Raw genomic sequence first — 13,830 nt, 5'->3', positions numbered from 1 at the left:
GAGGTGAAGGAGTGGCAGGAGGAATGAGATCACTGCAACTGGAAGTGGGATTGTTCTCCATAAACTGAGACTCCTTATCTGCTAGTCAGGGTGAGAATGGGTGTTACTGTGATTTCTGGTGTGCAGAAGGTTAGTCCAGGCTCTTCTGTTGGCAAATCTCATACTTGAATATGATTCATAATTCCTTGTGACTGATGGATTTAAAGAGCCAGCTACCTTTTCTCTCAATATGATTACATATTGTTACTTGTTAATCCCAGATGTACTACAGAAAACATCTGTTAGTCCTTTAATATGTGTTTATAAATATCTCTGGTGGAATTAGAGAAGTAACCTTTTTTTCTCCATGCTTTGTGAAGTGGCAGAAATTATTCCATACACAGATCTAAACTAACACAGTTTGCAAAGTGCAATTCTCCCCTAGTCTGGAGTTCCCTTCTGATACAATTTCTCTAATTTACAAGACAGCTACTTATTAATCAGTTAGACTCCCAAGAGCCTCTTCTGAAAGGTTTTAAATTCAGGGATCAATGCCTGTATCCTGGGCTTACCCGAAGCTCTGTGGGCAGCAGACCAAGGGCAGGGATTCTCCACCTGCTCTCAGGTGATTTCCCACCTGCAGAGCTGCCCCAGCACAGGCAGGAGCTGCAGCTGCTGGGGCCAGGCCAGAGGAGGCTCCAGGATGATCCCAGGGATGGAGCAGCTCTGCTGGGAGGAAAGGCTGGCACAGCTGCCATTGTTCACCTGCACAGGAGAAGCTTTGGGGGGAGCTCAGAGCTCCTTCCAGGGCCTAAAGGGACTCCAAGAGAGCTGGAGAGGGACTTTGGGCAAGGGATGGAGGGACAGGACAAGGGAGAATGGCTTCATGCTGCCAGAGGGCAGGGATAGATGGGATATTGGGAAAAATTCTTGGCTGTGAGGGTGGGCAGGCCCTGGCACAGGGTGCCCAGAGCAGCTGTGGCTGCCCCTGGATCCCTGGCAGTGCCCAAGGCCAGGCTGGACACTGGGGCTTGGAGCAGCCTGGGACAGTGGGAGGTGTCCCTGCCATGGCAGGAGTGGAATGAGGTGAGATTTCAGGTCCCCCCCACACCAAACCATTCTCTGATAAACTCTGGGATGGAAAAACCAAACATGAGGCCAGCTATAGCTAAGGGAATAACCATTACCAAGGCAGAGAGTGGAACAGTGCCCATGAAGCCAAGCTGGAGGCCAGCTGGTTCTCTGCTAGCTCTGTTTTAGTGCATGGAGTGGCACAAGAACAGATAAATGTTGATGTTACAGCTTGAGAGTGAGTGAAACTTCTGGTAGTCAGGGGCTTGAAGCAGACAGGCATCTGGCACCAGTGTGGCAGGTAGGATTGCACTGGACATGGTGTGGGATCCTCAGCTTGTGGTGTGCTGTTTTTCCCAAAGAACACCCAGTTTCTCAGCAATCAGTGCCCTATTATGGAATAGATCTGCATATGACTGTATATGCTTAAGAAAAATTTCTGTGTGGAGCTGATGTTGAGCAAATGAAGAGTTGATGTGGAGCAAATGAGATTGTGGTGCAAATTAGGGTAGAAGAGGGAGTTGGTTCACCCTGTTCTAAAGTAGTCAATAGCTGGTTTAAGGAAGAGGCTGAAACTAATGAGCTTGGTAGGTGGGTGGGTGCTGAAGGATCAGGAGAAGAAAAATATAATGTTTTTTTTAATATAAATGGATGTTAACTGAGGGGAGATTGTAGGTCTTACAGTTCTATCATTGCCTTGTTCAGCAGAAGGTCAAGAGGACATTTAGGTAAATACTGAATTTGTGGCTTTTTATTTAAGTCAGTAGGGGTCAATGCTATCAGGAACATGTGGCCTTGGTGGCTTGTGTGGTTTTCTGTGCTCCGCCTTCCACTGCTGTTCCCACTTCTTCAAGGGCTCAGAGTTTTCATTCACTTTATTCTGGGCACTTGTAGAGGTGATACCTATGCAGATCTAAGGCTCTAGGGGGAAGATTCTTTTTCTATATCTTTCTCTGGTTGATACAACCCGAGCACAGGAGATCCACTTAAATAAATGGTCTGCACTAGCAATGTAGCTTTACAGAGCCACAAAGGTCAGTTGAATTTTTCATGTAAACAGGGCTGAGCTGTGTGCCTATAAAACGGTGTTTAACCTGCGTAACACTGAGCAGGTCAGTATTCATCTTAGCAAAGTGCTCTTGAGATCTCCTGCTGAAGCTGTAGGTGGGTAAATGTTTTTTTTTAATTGACTGGAATATTGAATTCAGAGCCTGTGTTGTTGAACAGCAGAGGACAGAGCTGTGGTGTGCTCAGAAGCAAGAAGGTGAAAGTGGGTGTGAGTGCAACTAATCAAGATGTACAAGCTGCCAGTTTTTGCCCTCTTTCTTGCAAGTATGTCCTTGTAATGTACACTTGTAAAACTAATCTCTTTTAGCATGACTTAAAGACCTAGACAGTCTCACTGCTCAATGCTGAGGAGTTGCTTCTGGCCCTGGATAATTCATGATGGGCTGTGGATGTGTGTGCAAGTGACACATCTCATAATAACTACACTTACAAACCATAGCATTCATTCCAACCAGTACCTGATGTCCAGCTGTTTTGGAGTCTGAGCATCCTGAAATTTCAATTATTTATTCATTTCAAAGGTGAAAAGTTGAACAATGAACTATAAGTGGTGCACAGAGGGCTTGATGTGTTCTGATTGCTGTAGCTGAGAGGTCTGTCCTGCCGTGACCCTCATCAGGAGGTTTTGGTTGTACTGGTCCCATCAACTTTTTATTAGTCTAGCCCTTGTCTGAGGCCCTAAGTTACCATCCCTTCACCTGGTCTTGGCTGAGCTGACTGGTAGCAACAGCTGAATGAGGGAGTAAAGCAGGAGCTCTGCTTGTTGCACTCTTGAGCAGTATCCTCTGGCTCTTGGATGCCTTTGTGGAGTGATGAATGCTCTAGGATGGGGTTTGGTGTCTCTCTCTGGTTGTAATTACCAACCCCTGCCACTTTTCTTTTTCCTGATCCCTGCAATCATTTATCATCATTTATCTTCCCTCCCTCATATCCTCCCCCACCTTTTTCCTGGGTGGTGGCAGTGTGTAAAGCCATCCCTAAAAGGGAAAGCAACAGGCAGGCAGTAAAAGAAGCAATAAAACCATGAGAGAAGAGCAAACAAGTAGCATTGCTTCCCTGAAGTTCTCTGCCAGGGTCCAGCAGTTCAGGAGCTTCCTGAGGCAGCAGCTGGAGCCTGGGCTGGCTGTTGAGCCCACATGGCCTCTGGCTCTGGCAGGCCTGGCTGCAGGTGCAGAGCAGCTCTCCTGTCACCACGTTCAGCTGATGACTTCGTGGCTTTTAAATTTAGAAGCCTTGTGAGTTAAACAACTTCATACAAGCTACAAGTAAAATGAAAGATTTTTTTGGAGTATTTCTTGAGTGAAAAGCAGGAATCTGGTTTGGCTCTGTGAGAGGCTCTGGAGTGGTTTAAATGTTGGTACAAACATGGCTTTGTAGTTCCTGCCGCTTCCACTCTTTGGAAGATGTGTTTAATTAGAAACCACTGCCCTTGCAGCTGGAAACACATTTCCTGAGTAACATGAAATGGTGCGTCCTGAAAGTGGAGATGTAGAGAAGCCTTTTTGGACAGTGGGCACAGCCTGTGTTTGTTACTCCATGACCCTTCACTGCTGCTGGAGTCCTCAGTCACAGCCCTCTGACTTTGTACAGGTTATAGAGAAGAGTGCAGTAGGATTGTGAGCAGGGAGTTTTCCCCTCTCTCCTAGCTGGGGGTTAGGGAGAAAAAATAATTACATAAGATCCAATAAGAGTAGCACAAAAAATAAAAAAGCTAGAGGGTTTATATGTAGCCAAACAGAATAGTGTAGATTACTTGTGCAGGGTTCAAAGCTTATAACCTCAAGGAGAAAAAGTTAATTTCTGGTCTTTATGCATCAGTACTTTAGTGTCAGGTGTTCTCAGCTGGTTTACTTAGTTTACAGAACTGGTTAAGACAATTTGAATATGATTATTTGATTTGCAGACTGTTATTGTGGGCTTAGAGACAAGTCAGTGGCTGTCAGTGAAAGATGCAGTGTTCAGCAGAACCAGAGGCAAAGTGCTGGTGCAAAGCCAATGGAACAGGATTTTTTAGCTCATCTGGTTTTTGTTCTGTAGGTTTGTCATGTTTCCTATTCCTGGGGGTGAAAAGAAGGGGTGGAGAGAGAAAAATGTGTCTTTAATCAGATGTGAGTTCTGCTTAGTAAATGGCTGTGTCACTACATTAATTTTTTTTTTCCCCCAACAAGACTATCTAAGCAGTGACTCCTTTTTCTCAAACCTAGTTCCTTCTTGCTGCTTTTATGGAATGTGGGTGGGACAGTGGCTTTTTTTTTTTTTTTTTAAACAGAAGTGGCTTTAATTGGTCATCTGCCTGTGAAGGCAGTGACTCAAAAGGATTCCTGCCCAGGCAGGTCATGGTTAGCTCTGCACCGTGGTGCACCCTTAGTGAGTTTGTGCTTGGCAGAAGGTGGTTATGGCTGTACAGGAACTCTGGGAAGCCTCCAAAAATGCATCACACCACTGTGTTTAATTTTATTATGACTTGCTTTGCTCTTCTGGAGAGGCTGTGAGGTTCTCACCAGTCAGAGCCCCAGCGCTGCAGTGTCTGCAGCCCTGAGGGGATGGGGTGTAGAGCATCCTGCCTTAGTGCAGGCACTGAGAGGTGCTTCCCTCCTCCAGGCCATGCTTGTGCAGCCCATTCATGGGCCCTCTTTCTTTTGGGGTGTGTTTTTATGAATTTCCCCTTCCCCCTCCCAAACTCACAGCGGGAGCTGCTAGTCGAGAGTTGTCTGTGGGTGTGTGTGATGGTGCAACTCTTCTGTCAGAGGAACTCATTGTTTATAGCTGAGAGATGCTGCTGAAGGCTGCCCTGAGCATGAAGTGAACATCTCAGCCTCGTCACCTGTGGGTATTGTTACTTTTTTCTTTAAAAAAAACCCTGCTTTGTAATTTTTAGCTTAGACTGACAGAGTGTTCCTGAATCAAAGTGGAGGACTGCGAAAGGACTTCAGAAGTTTTCATAGGAAACTTAGAAAACATTTTACTTTGAAGAGTCTTCACACTCATGTTCTCCTTTTGCTTCGGTGGGTGCTTCTAGTGAGTTTTGCAAAAGGAGAAAACTGGGAAACTTTTTCCATTCTTAAAACACAGAAGTTTGTTATGTAGTCCTTACTTGCTGCTGTGCTGAGCATGCAGCTGAGAAAGAATATGGTATTTAGTCTCTAGTAATGCAAGGCTGTCCATTTACTCCATGTTTAAGTAAATTTTCATCAATCCCCTAATTATGGGCAATTTTTTTTTTTCTTCCAAAACATGTGTGTCGGCTCCCACAGCTCCATTATTTGTGGACTCCTGACAGTTTTAAATTGCTAATGAAGGTGTAGATTTCGAAGATGTGGTCAGCTAAAAGCACTGAAGAGTATTGCATAACAACATATCAATTTAGGAAAGAAAATGCAGTTTGAGTGGGGTCAGATTCTGGTTATTTCTGACTCTTTAGCATAAACAGCACTTTTTATTGCAGGTTGAGTGCTGAAGAAGATCAGAACAAAAATCCCTGGGTTTTCTTTTCCCTTTATTGCCAGCCATCAGTGAGGTTTTGCAGGCTAAGCAAGAATCAATTTTGCAGCTGTGGCAAATTCTTCTGCCAGCTGATAAAGTGGACTAATTTATAACAACCTTTTCCTTATTTAATGTGTAGTTGTGGCAAAAATTATCTTGTTAAAAGGTTGCCCCTTCTTGCATTCATTGTTAGCTTAAGGTTGGTAATTGGAACCTGTGCTGGTGTAGTTTGGGGTTTGAAGAGCCTTGCTCTGAAGCCACAGCCTAGTTATTATATCTGCACTGACTGTGTGTCCCTAGGGTCTGAAATGTGTGCTGTGGTTCAGAGAGTGCCAGAAAGCTGTTCTTTAGTTCTTTCTCAGTGATTTCAGGGAAGCTTCACGGAGTTTTCTGCCTCAAGAGTGGTGGAAAGAGCACTGAGGTTGGAAGGACTCCTGGTAGTTGGATTCAAGTGGTCCAGCAGATGCACAAGACCCTGCTGGGTTCTGACCTCCTGTCTCCAGGCTGAGCCTCCTTGTTGTGTTTAGTGTGAACCTGCAGTTTGAGCCTACAGCTTCAGTGTGAGATGTGGATGAGTAAGGGCTGGCTTTGGGAGGTTGAGGCTGCCATCACTGCAGGGATAAGCTCAGGAGGGATGTTGCTGTTTGCTTAAAATGCAGGTGTGGTGTCCTTCTGCATGGCCAGAGCCTTGCAGTGCTCACCCACAGAGCAGCTGAATACAGCAGGTACAGATCCCCTTGTTCTGATTTGGGAACTTATCTTTCATGGTGTTACTGCAGGCCTTCAGCACAAAATGCACAAACATCCATGTGAAAGCGAAGTGAGTGGTTGTTATTTATTACAGTAATGGCTGCTGGTCATGGCTCATCCTTTTTTGCCAAATACAAAGTTTTGCAGCCGGAATATAAAAATTAATATTACTTATGGAGGAGATTCTCTTTTTTAGAAAGAGCATGTGTGTCTTTCAAAGCACTCTTGATTCCCTGTCAGTCTTCTTTATGGAGCTGGGATCGTGCATGAGTTTGGAAACTGAAAAATGCAGAAGTGAATTGAAAGTCTGGGATGAACCAGGCTATCCATCTGAACAGCTAAGTGGGTATAAGGCTGAGTTTGGCTCCTGTGTTCTTTCAGGGTGTCATCCATGAACTGGAGCCTTAGTGTGACATAAATAAGTCACTAATTGCTTGTGCTGCCTGTGATTTGTCTTCCATGCACCTCCTTTCTAGATCCTTTGTAGTAAAACAATTCTGTCAGGAAGGAAACGATCAGAGCTGAACACTTGCATAACTGGAGGCAAGAAGCTGCTGTTGGCACCAGCATCTCCCAAGCAAACATCGTATTTGCCATTGTGCAATCTCTGCTGGGGTTCCAGGACCAGCAGTGAAGCTGTTTGTGCACAGTGTGCCTTCATCCCCTAAGCAGCAGCTGAACCTGAGTGCAGGAGTGAGAACCTGGAGGGACAGAGCTTGTTCCTGGTTCTGACTCAAGATGAATGGCCTGAATCCCCAGCACTGTGACAGCTGCTAGGAGGTAGCACAGACTGCTTGGGGAGAGTGAGGCATCTTCATCTGCTGCTGTGCCCTGTGCCCGCTCCTGTGTGGGCTGGGAAGGGCACTGCTGCCATAGGGAAAAGGTGAGGGGCTCCCTGTGGCTGCTGGCTCTGCTCAGAGACAGCACCCACACAGGAGAGAAAACAGCCAAGAATTTCATGGATTTTTGTAGGAGCACTGGATCAGGGTTCATCTCTCAATTCAGTAGAAAGGTCTAAGTGAGTGGAGACTAGAGAAGCATTTGTTTATTACTGGCTGTGTCAGACTGTCTGATAAGCATTTCAGATGCCTCTGTGGGTCTTCTCCACAAGAGCAACAGAGAAAAATTTATGAAAGCAGATTAAGAGTCCTGGAACTGGGACGCACTTGTGAGGAACAGGCTTATCTGAACCTGAATATTGTCTTTTTTCTTGGGTGATTACTGCAATTTGTGGGGAAAAAGGCCCTAAACAAAAGCTATAGCAAAGTGGAATATACTTGAGTGGAAGGAAATTCCATCAAGGAAAACATGGTAATTGGTTTCTACAGAAGGTTGCTTTACTCAGTGAATTATTTCCCACTTATTTTTCCATGATTTATATAGATACCACAATGGAAAGTTCAGTACAATTGTATTCAATGAAAACCAAGAGTTTGGGATGAGGTGGAGATGATCTTACCTTGACCCCAAGCTGGACAAGGGCAGTGTATCTACTCGCACTCAGAATGTGGAGGCACTCCAAAGTTTAATAACACAGACACAGGCAGTGCATCCCATCCCACCTGTGTCACCAAGACCTGGCTCTCATGAGACAGGTTCAACTCAAACTCATCCTGCACATACAAATAGGAGCTTTGCCACAATGTGACACCTGAGTTTGTATTAATATTTCAGACTGTGAAATTCTAGCAGTAAGGATTTCTCATGAGGTAGTACCTACGTGGTGTTTATGGTGGGGGACAGGATTTGGTAGCTGAGCAGATGTAGTGTAAGGTTGAAGACTAGGTTAGAAGAGTGTCTCTGTTTTTAGCTGTGTATACTTGATGTTAAATAAAACCAGCTTAAATAAAGCCTGCTTAAATCCTTCTTGAAAAGCATCACATACACCAACATCCTTGACTTGCAGCTATTTGGCTGCTGAGTGTTGCTTTATTTGTGGAACAGGGCAGACAAATTAATTTGGAGACTGTGAAGGGAAAGAATGGAACTTTTTTATTTTATGGATACTCCTAGTTATATGAAAAACCAGTTTTGAGTTGTCAGTGGGCCATATGAAGTCCCAGCATGTGAGCTGAGTTTTACTGAAGTGTGCCTTAATCTCTTTGAAACCAAAACTGTTCTGAAGATTTGTGTTAATGGTATGTGTTAGATACCCAGCTCCTGAAGATCTTTGCTCTCGTGTCTGCCACCTTCAGCAGGGGTCAGCTGGGTTGGATATTTGGGTAACAAGCCAAGCAAAAGGATTCCATTGGGAGCAAGGGGTCTGGTTCTCTTTCTGTCTGGAAGATAAAGCTGGGTCATTGTGTTGTGAATCCCACCAAGTTCCATCCCCAGGAGCTGGGTGATAGAGTCATTATGCAGCACAGAATATCTAGAGATGGTCTGGAGGCATGGTAGGAGACCAGATAATCACTCAGAATGAGTGAGACATATGAGACAAAGAAGCTGCAAAAATCTGCAGTGAAATGTCTCTCAGTGCTCCTGGGCACATCAGCCCTGCAGAATGGGGAACAGCTGAGGAGTCCAGGAAGGGTACTCAGATAGAGAATGTCCTCCCAGGTGTAAAATGTTCCTGTCCATGTTCTGTGTTAGGCATTTTGGCTAGCTCAGTGCTGGGATTCAGCATGTGGTCTGTTGTGCCTGGCAAGGTCAGCTCCTTTCTGTGCCAGTCAGACCATTCCTTGAATACTGGCTTCTCTGAGAAATACCAAGAAATCAGAGAGTGCAGCTAAAAGCTTTTAGAAAGCAGCCTGGCAGGAGAGATAAAATGTGAAGACTGACAGCAGATGTTATGTTAAAGGGTTTCAGGTAGCACAAGGTGGTGGGACTGAAGAACAGGAGATGGACAGTTACTTTTTGCTGTGTAACTCAATAGATTTACCCCTGCCTGGAGGTAGGGTGACTGCAGGATGGTTTGGTACTGGGCAGGTGGAATGGCCTCACTCAGTAATGTCTGAGATACAGCCAGCACTGCCTTCAGGTGTGTGTGTGGGAGTGCAACCTGGAAAAACTGGACGCTGAGCACTCAGGCCTTTTTGTGATTTGTTGGGGTGCAGAGCTTGCTGTTCAAACTGTGCTCCTTCACGGGCTTTTGGGAAATCCTTGGGTGCCTTCAGGGCACTTCTGCAAAGCAGCTGCAGAGCTGCATTCCTCTGCTTGCCAATATCTAAAAATTATTTGCATGCCACTATTATGGAATTATGGCATCTGAAATTATTCCTAAAACTTGAATTACCAGTTTTTGAGAACATGCAGACCTACAGTTGTGGCTTTTGCAAGAAGCACTGTGTACATCACCCTTGGTGTGCTCCTGGCAGCCCCAGCAGCTCTCTGTGCTCATCCTTCTCTCCAAGCAGGGCTGGGGCCTGTCCTGGGGACCCTTCAGAAGCAGAGCTCATCTCCATGTGCTCCCTCCCTGTGCAGTCCCACTCCTCCATCAGGACAGGAACCTGGGAAGGGAAGTTTTAGTTACCAGCTCACTCTGAGACACAGCTCCCTGCAGTGGCTCCTGCCTCTGCCAGTGTGGGTCTGTTTGGGCAGGGAGAGGAGCAGTTGGATGGCAACAGTGGCTGGTTGAAGCAGAATGGAGACCTGTCCTTAATCTTCAGCTGTTGAGATCTTGACTGTTTGTAGAAAGCAAGCATGACCTGTCCGGGGTGACTCTGCTTGCAGATCATTGTCTGGAGCAGAGCTCTGAAAGTGGCTCCTTTAAACCCTTGTGCTTCCCCTGCCCTCATGTCCTTACCAGTGCCCTAAGCCCCAGGAAGACCCTGCATTACTACTGAAATCTCTATTGCAATAATGAGCACTGTCCTGAACAGGAAAATAACTCAAGGGATTTGCAGTTAAAGGGCTGGGCTGTTGAGCATGGCTGGAGGTTGGAGCTTCACGTGTCTGAGCATCAGATGTGTGGGGAGGGCACTCCTGCTCCTGCAGAAGCTCTGCTTCATTCTCAATTTCAGTGGCTCCTGGCTCAGCTTGGCTGTGGCATCCAGCTTTGCCCTGTGTTCCCACTGCAGTGGCTTTGCCAAGGGTGCCAGCTGATGGTGCCGTCTCCCTTGCCATAGTGGTGTGTGTGGTGGCACAGGGAGCCAGATGGGCGTCTCAGCCCACCTTGCAAAAATGGATTTCTTTCCCTTCAGCCAAATCAGTCCTTCCCCATCTGGTTAATCGCTCAGGCGTGGGGAAAGCTGTGCCAGTACGGAGGGGGTGTGATGTGCAAACGGGAATGAGTTCCTGGAGGGGTGTGGGAGGATGAACGTTGGTCCTTAAGCAGCTTTTCTGCTGCTTATGAAACCACAGGCTGGGCAACCACAACTCCCTGTGCAGTGGTGTTGTTCTGTATATTCCTGCGCTTGAGATTCAGCGCCGCTCACTCTTCTGCCGCGTGGTCCATGCTGCTTTGTGCCTGAAATTAGTGGGGCTGGGGCATGGGGAACATGTTCCATGTCAGTTGGGTTGTCCCAGCTGTCAAACCAGTGCTGCACTGCTCTGCTGTGGGTTCCTCTTGCTGAGGATGTCCCCTTTCCCTGCAGGTGTTGGAGTGACTGCATGGGGGTTGTGGTGTGCTCTCCAGGAGCCAAGGATTGAGCACTTTGCCCCACTATCCCATGAGGTGCTTTGCTACCTGCTCCATATTTCAATTCACTGAGGGAGAGCTTGAGCAGTCACAGGGAAAAGGCAAATTCCAGAGAACTAGAGGGAGTTACAGCCAGGCTACACCATGGCCCTGACAGTTGTCCTTTTATCCCCTAAACCCGTCTCCCCCATGTGTCAGTAACCTATAGCCTGTTCCTGTGTTCTCCACAGGTTTAATTTAATTGAATAAACATATTTATTGCAATGTACAAATGATATCCAAGCCCTTGCTGCCAAACAGGCTATTTGATACCAAGCTTTGCTTCTTAGATAAATTTCAATAGCACTGCTACTAAGTGGTTTTTATAGACCATTACTTTTGGCCAATTCATGAACTATCATACTAACGTGTTTTCAGATGAATTGCCTTTATTATCCTACTAATACAATTAGTGTATCTTCTCATGGTTACTTCATCCTGCACATTGTTTCTGCAAGAGGTGTAACAGCATTAACTTCATAGAAAAAGCCTTCCTTTAGAAACCTGCTGGGCTTTCCAGAGCCCTGGCTCTGTTTCTCAGAAACCACAAAGGTTGTCAGTGTATTTTTCTCGGCTTCTTACGTAGGAAGCATTTGTACTGAGCCAATGGGGAGGGAATAAACCAGTGAAATTCCTTGTGAGGGGTGGGAAGCTACCTGGGGGTGAGGACATTTCACAGCATGCCCTGTGCCAGCTGTGGCACAGGCCAGTAGGTGAGTGAAATAAAGAGGGGATGATTGAGAGAGGAGGTTAATTAGTGAGTTCTCAGTGCTTAGTGGTTCCTATCAGAGGTAGGGGAGGACAGGAGATGACCACCTTTCACCATCCTGTGGCTCCTTGGGAGCTCTGGAGCTGGGAGCCTTCCCCTGCACCCACTGCTTTTTCAGTGCAAACCATCAGAAGGGTTACATGTATGCCAGCCTCATTCTAGGCTCTCTGTTTTTAAGCTTTCAGCTTTTTAAGTTTTTTTCTCCCAGCAGTGTGGGCACTTGGAGAGTGGGTGTAGTGGAGAGCTGAGTGCAGTTGGGTGAATATTCCTGCCTTGCACCTTGTGAAGTTGTGCTTCAGTGTGTCAGCTTTGGTCAGCAGTGCTGGAGTGAGTTCTCAGTCTGTGCTCTGGTGCCCGTGGTGGGGGAGCCCTGGGCTGGCTGGGGAGCAGCCCTGAGCCTGGCTGAGCTCCTCCAGTGCCCCAGAGCTCTCACTGTGCCCTGGGAAACAAGCAGCCCTCCTGTGCACAATTAGCTCTTGGGGTTGGCAGAGAGCAGTTGGTTGTTGGTACGTGTTGTAAACATTGTTGGTTACCAAAATTAGTGCCTTGCCTCCTGCTTTTTAAAAATAACGGGATGTTGTGCTCGTCTGGCAGCTTGGGGACATCTGGTGCTGTCAGAGCAACGTGACTGCTGAGATGCTGTGCAGGCAATGCCCTGGCCAGAGAAGATTAAAAATATCAGCAAATAAGCTTTAAAATTATCTCAACAGTAGGTGTTTAGGAAGATGGGTGGATGGAGATTTAGGAAATCTATTTATCTTCCTGACTTTTTTAAAAATAAAGAGTTACAAATGTAGGTTTAGTATAATCTTGAATTTTGAGGTCAGCCCAAAGTAGGAAGAGCTAGAATCTATTATGTCTGAAGTGACATGAATTGGTTTTATGGATTTCCAGTACTTTAAATCCATTTTTTTAACTGAAATTATTGTTCACTTTATTCTTTTGTTGTAATGTGCAGCATCATAGTGTTAATCCAGTGATTTGTTGTAGTTCCTTATTTTTAGTTCTATTTTTTTAGGCTGCTGGTCTCAACAGCAGAGCTATTTTAGTAGTTTCACTCAACTTTTCCCATAAGTATGTTTGCTGTTCCGTTGGGATGTTGATATAAAACTGTAACGGGAAGGAACGGCTCAGTGACAGCTTTGAACAGATCTCTTCATGCAAATCTGCTTTTCCCTCCTATGCAAATGTTAAGGAGAAGTGTAATAGATATGTAAGCTGTTAAGTATGAACCAGCTGGATTTTCTGGCTTTGTGAGGCTTATATTCACTCCTTTACCTTTGTATTCCCCAAAGGTGAGCTGGGTGAAGGGGGAGGGAGTGTGGGCTGGGTTAAACCTGGCTGCTGCTTTACTAGAGCCTTTGGGCAGTGACTGGTTATGGAGCTGAGGAGGTGGGCAGCATCCAGAGCTGCTGGAGTCAGGGCTCCCTTCTGCTCCCCCAGGCCTTGGGCTGTGTCTGAGAGCTGCCCCTGGAAGGGAGGGGGTGCAAACTGGGCAGGGGGCACCCAGATTCATGGGCAAAGTGCCCCCACTGCCTGTGGCGCTTCTTCATTGCTCAGGGACCACCAGTGAGTGGCCCAGGCACTGCTGATCTTGTCATTGCTCTGATAAAACACTGTGCCTTTGGGTAGGTTTGTGTGGAGGTTTATTTGCTTTTGATTTTACTTTCTGACTAAAATGTGCAAGTAATATCTGTATATTGTAATAACATTTTCTCAAACTCATACCATTTGAATCAAAGCTGGTGTTTCTGGACATGCTGTAACTTCCACTTAGTGTAAGTGGATGTTTTGTGTTTAACAGGTTGCATTTTAATTTATTTTTAAGATGCATTAACAATAAAAAATTGTATTAATGTATCTCTTTTCTTCTGGCAGAAATGACTGCTGTCACTGCAGCCAACGTGAACTTCAAATGGGACCCCAAAAGCCTGGAGATAAGGACACTGGCAGTTGAAAGGCTGCTCGAGCCTCTTGTTACACAGGTAGGAACAAGATGGGGCAAAAAACCAGTCAAAAACATGATTGCCTGTTTTGGTGTTCTAATTAACTCACAAAGCTTAAATTCTAGGTGTACAAACTAAAAAGAAAA

At 45.9% G+C, this 13,830-nt stretch overlaps 1 protein-coding gene across 1 annotated transcript in view; it reads left to right on the top strand.

Annotated features, from left to right (window-relative positions):
• CTNNA1 (catenin alpha 1) overlaps positions 1–13,830 on the top strand; it is a 116,799-nt gene that overhangs the window by 2,920 nt on the left and 100,049 nt on the right. Inside the window, exon 2 of the mRNA XM_054288148.1 lies at positions 13,617–13,723. Coding sequence (XP_054144123.1) covers positions 13,619–13,723 — 105 coding nt within the window. The 5' untranslated portion in view covers positions 13,617–13,618. The remainder of the gene's footprint in view (positions 1–13,616; positions 13,724–13,830) is intronic.

This window comes from Melozone crissalis, unplaced genomic scaffold (assembly GCF_028551555.1).
Source record: "Melozone crissalis strain CALT ecotype California unplaced genomic scaffold, PUWL_Pcris_2 ptg000061l_1, whole genome shotgun sequence".
Taxonomy (NCBI): domain Eukaryota; kingdom Metazoa; phylum Chordata; class Aves; order Passeriformes; family Passerellidae; genus Melozone; species Melozone crissalis.
Note: the sequence above shows the minus strand (reverse complement) of the source record. Positions and strands in the feature narration are given on the sequence as shown.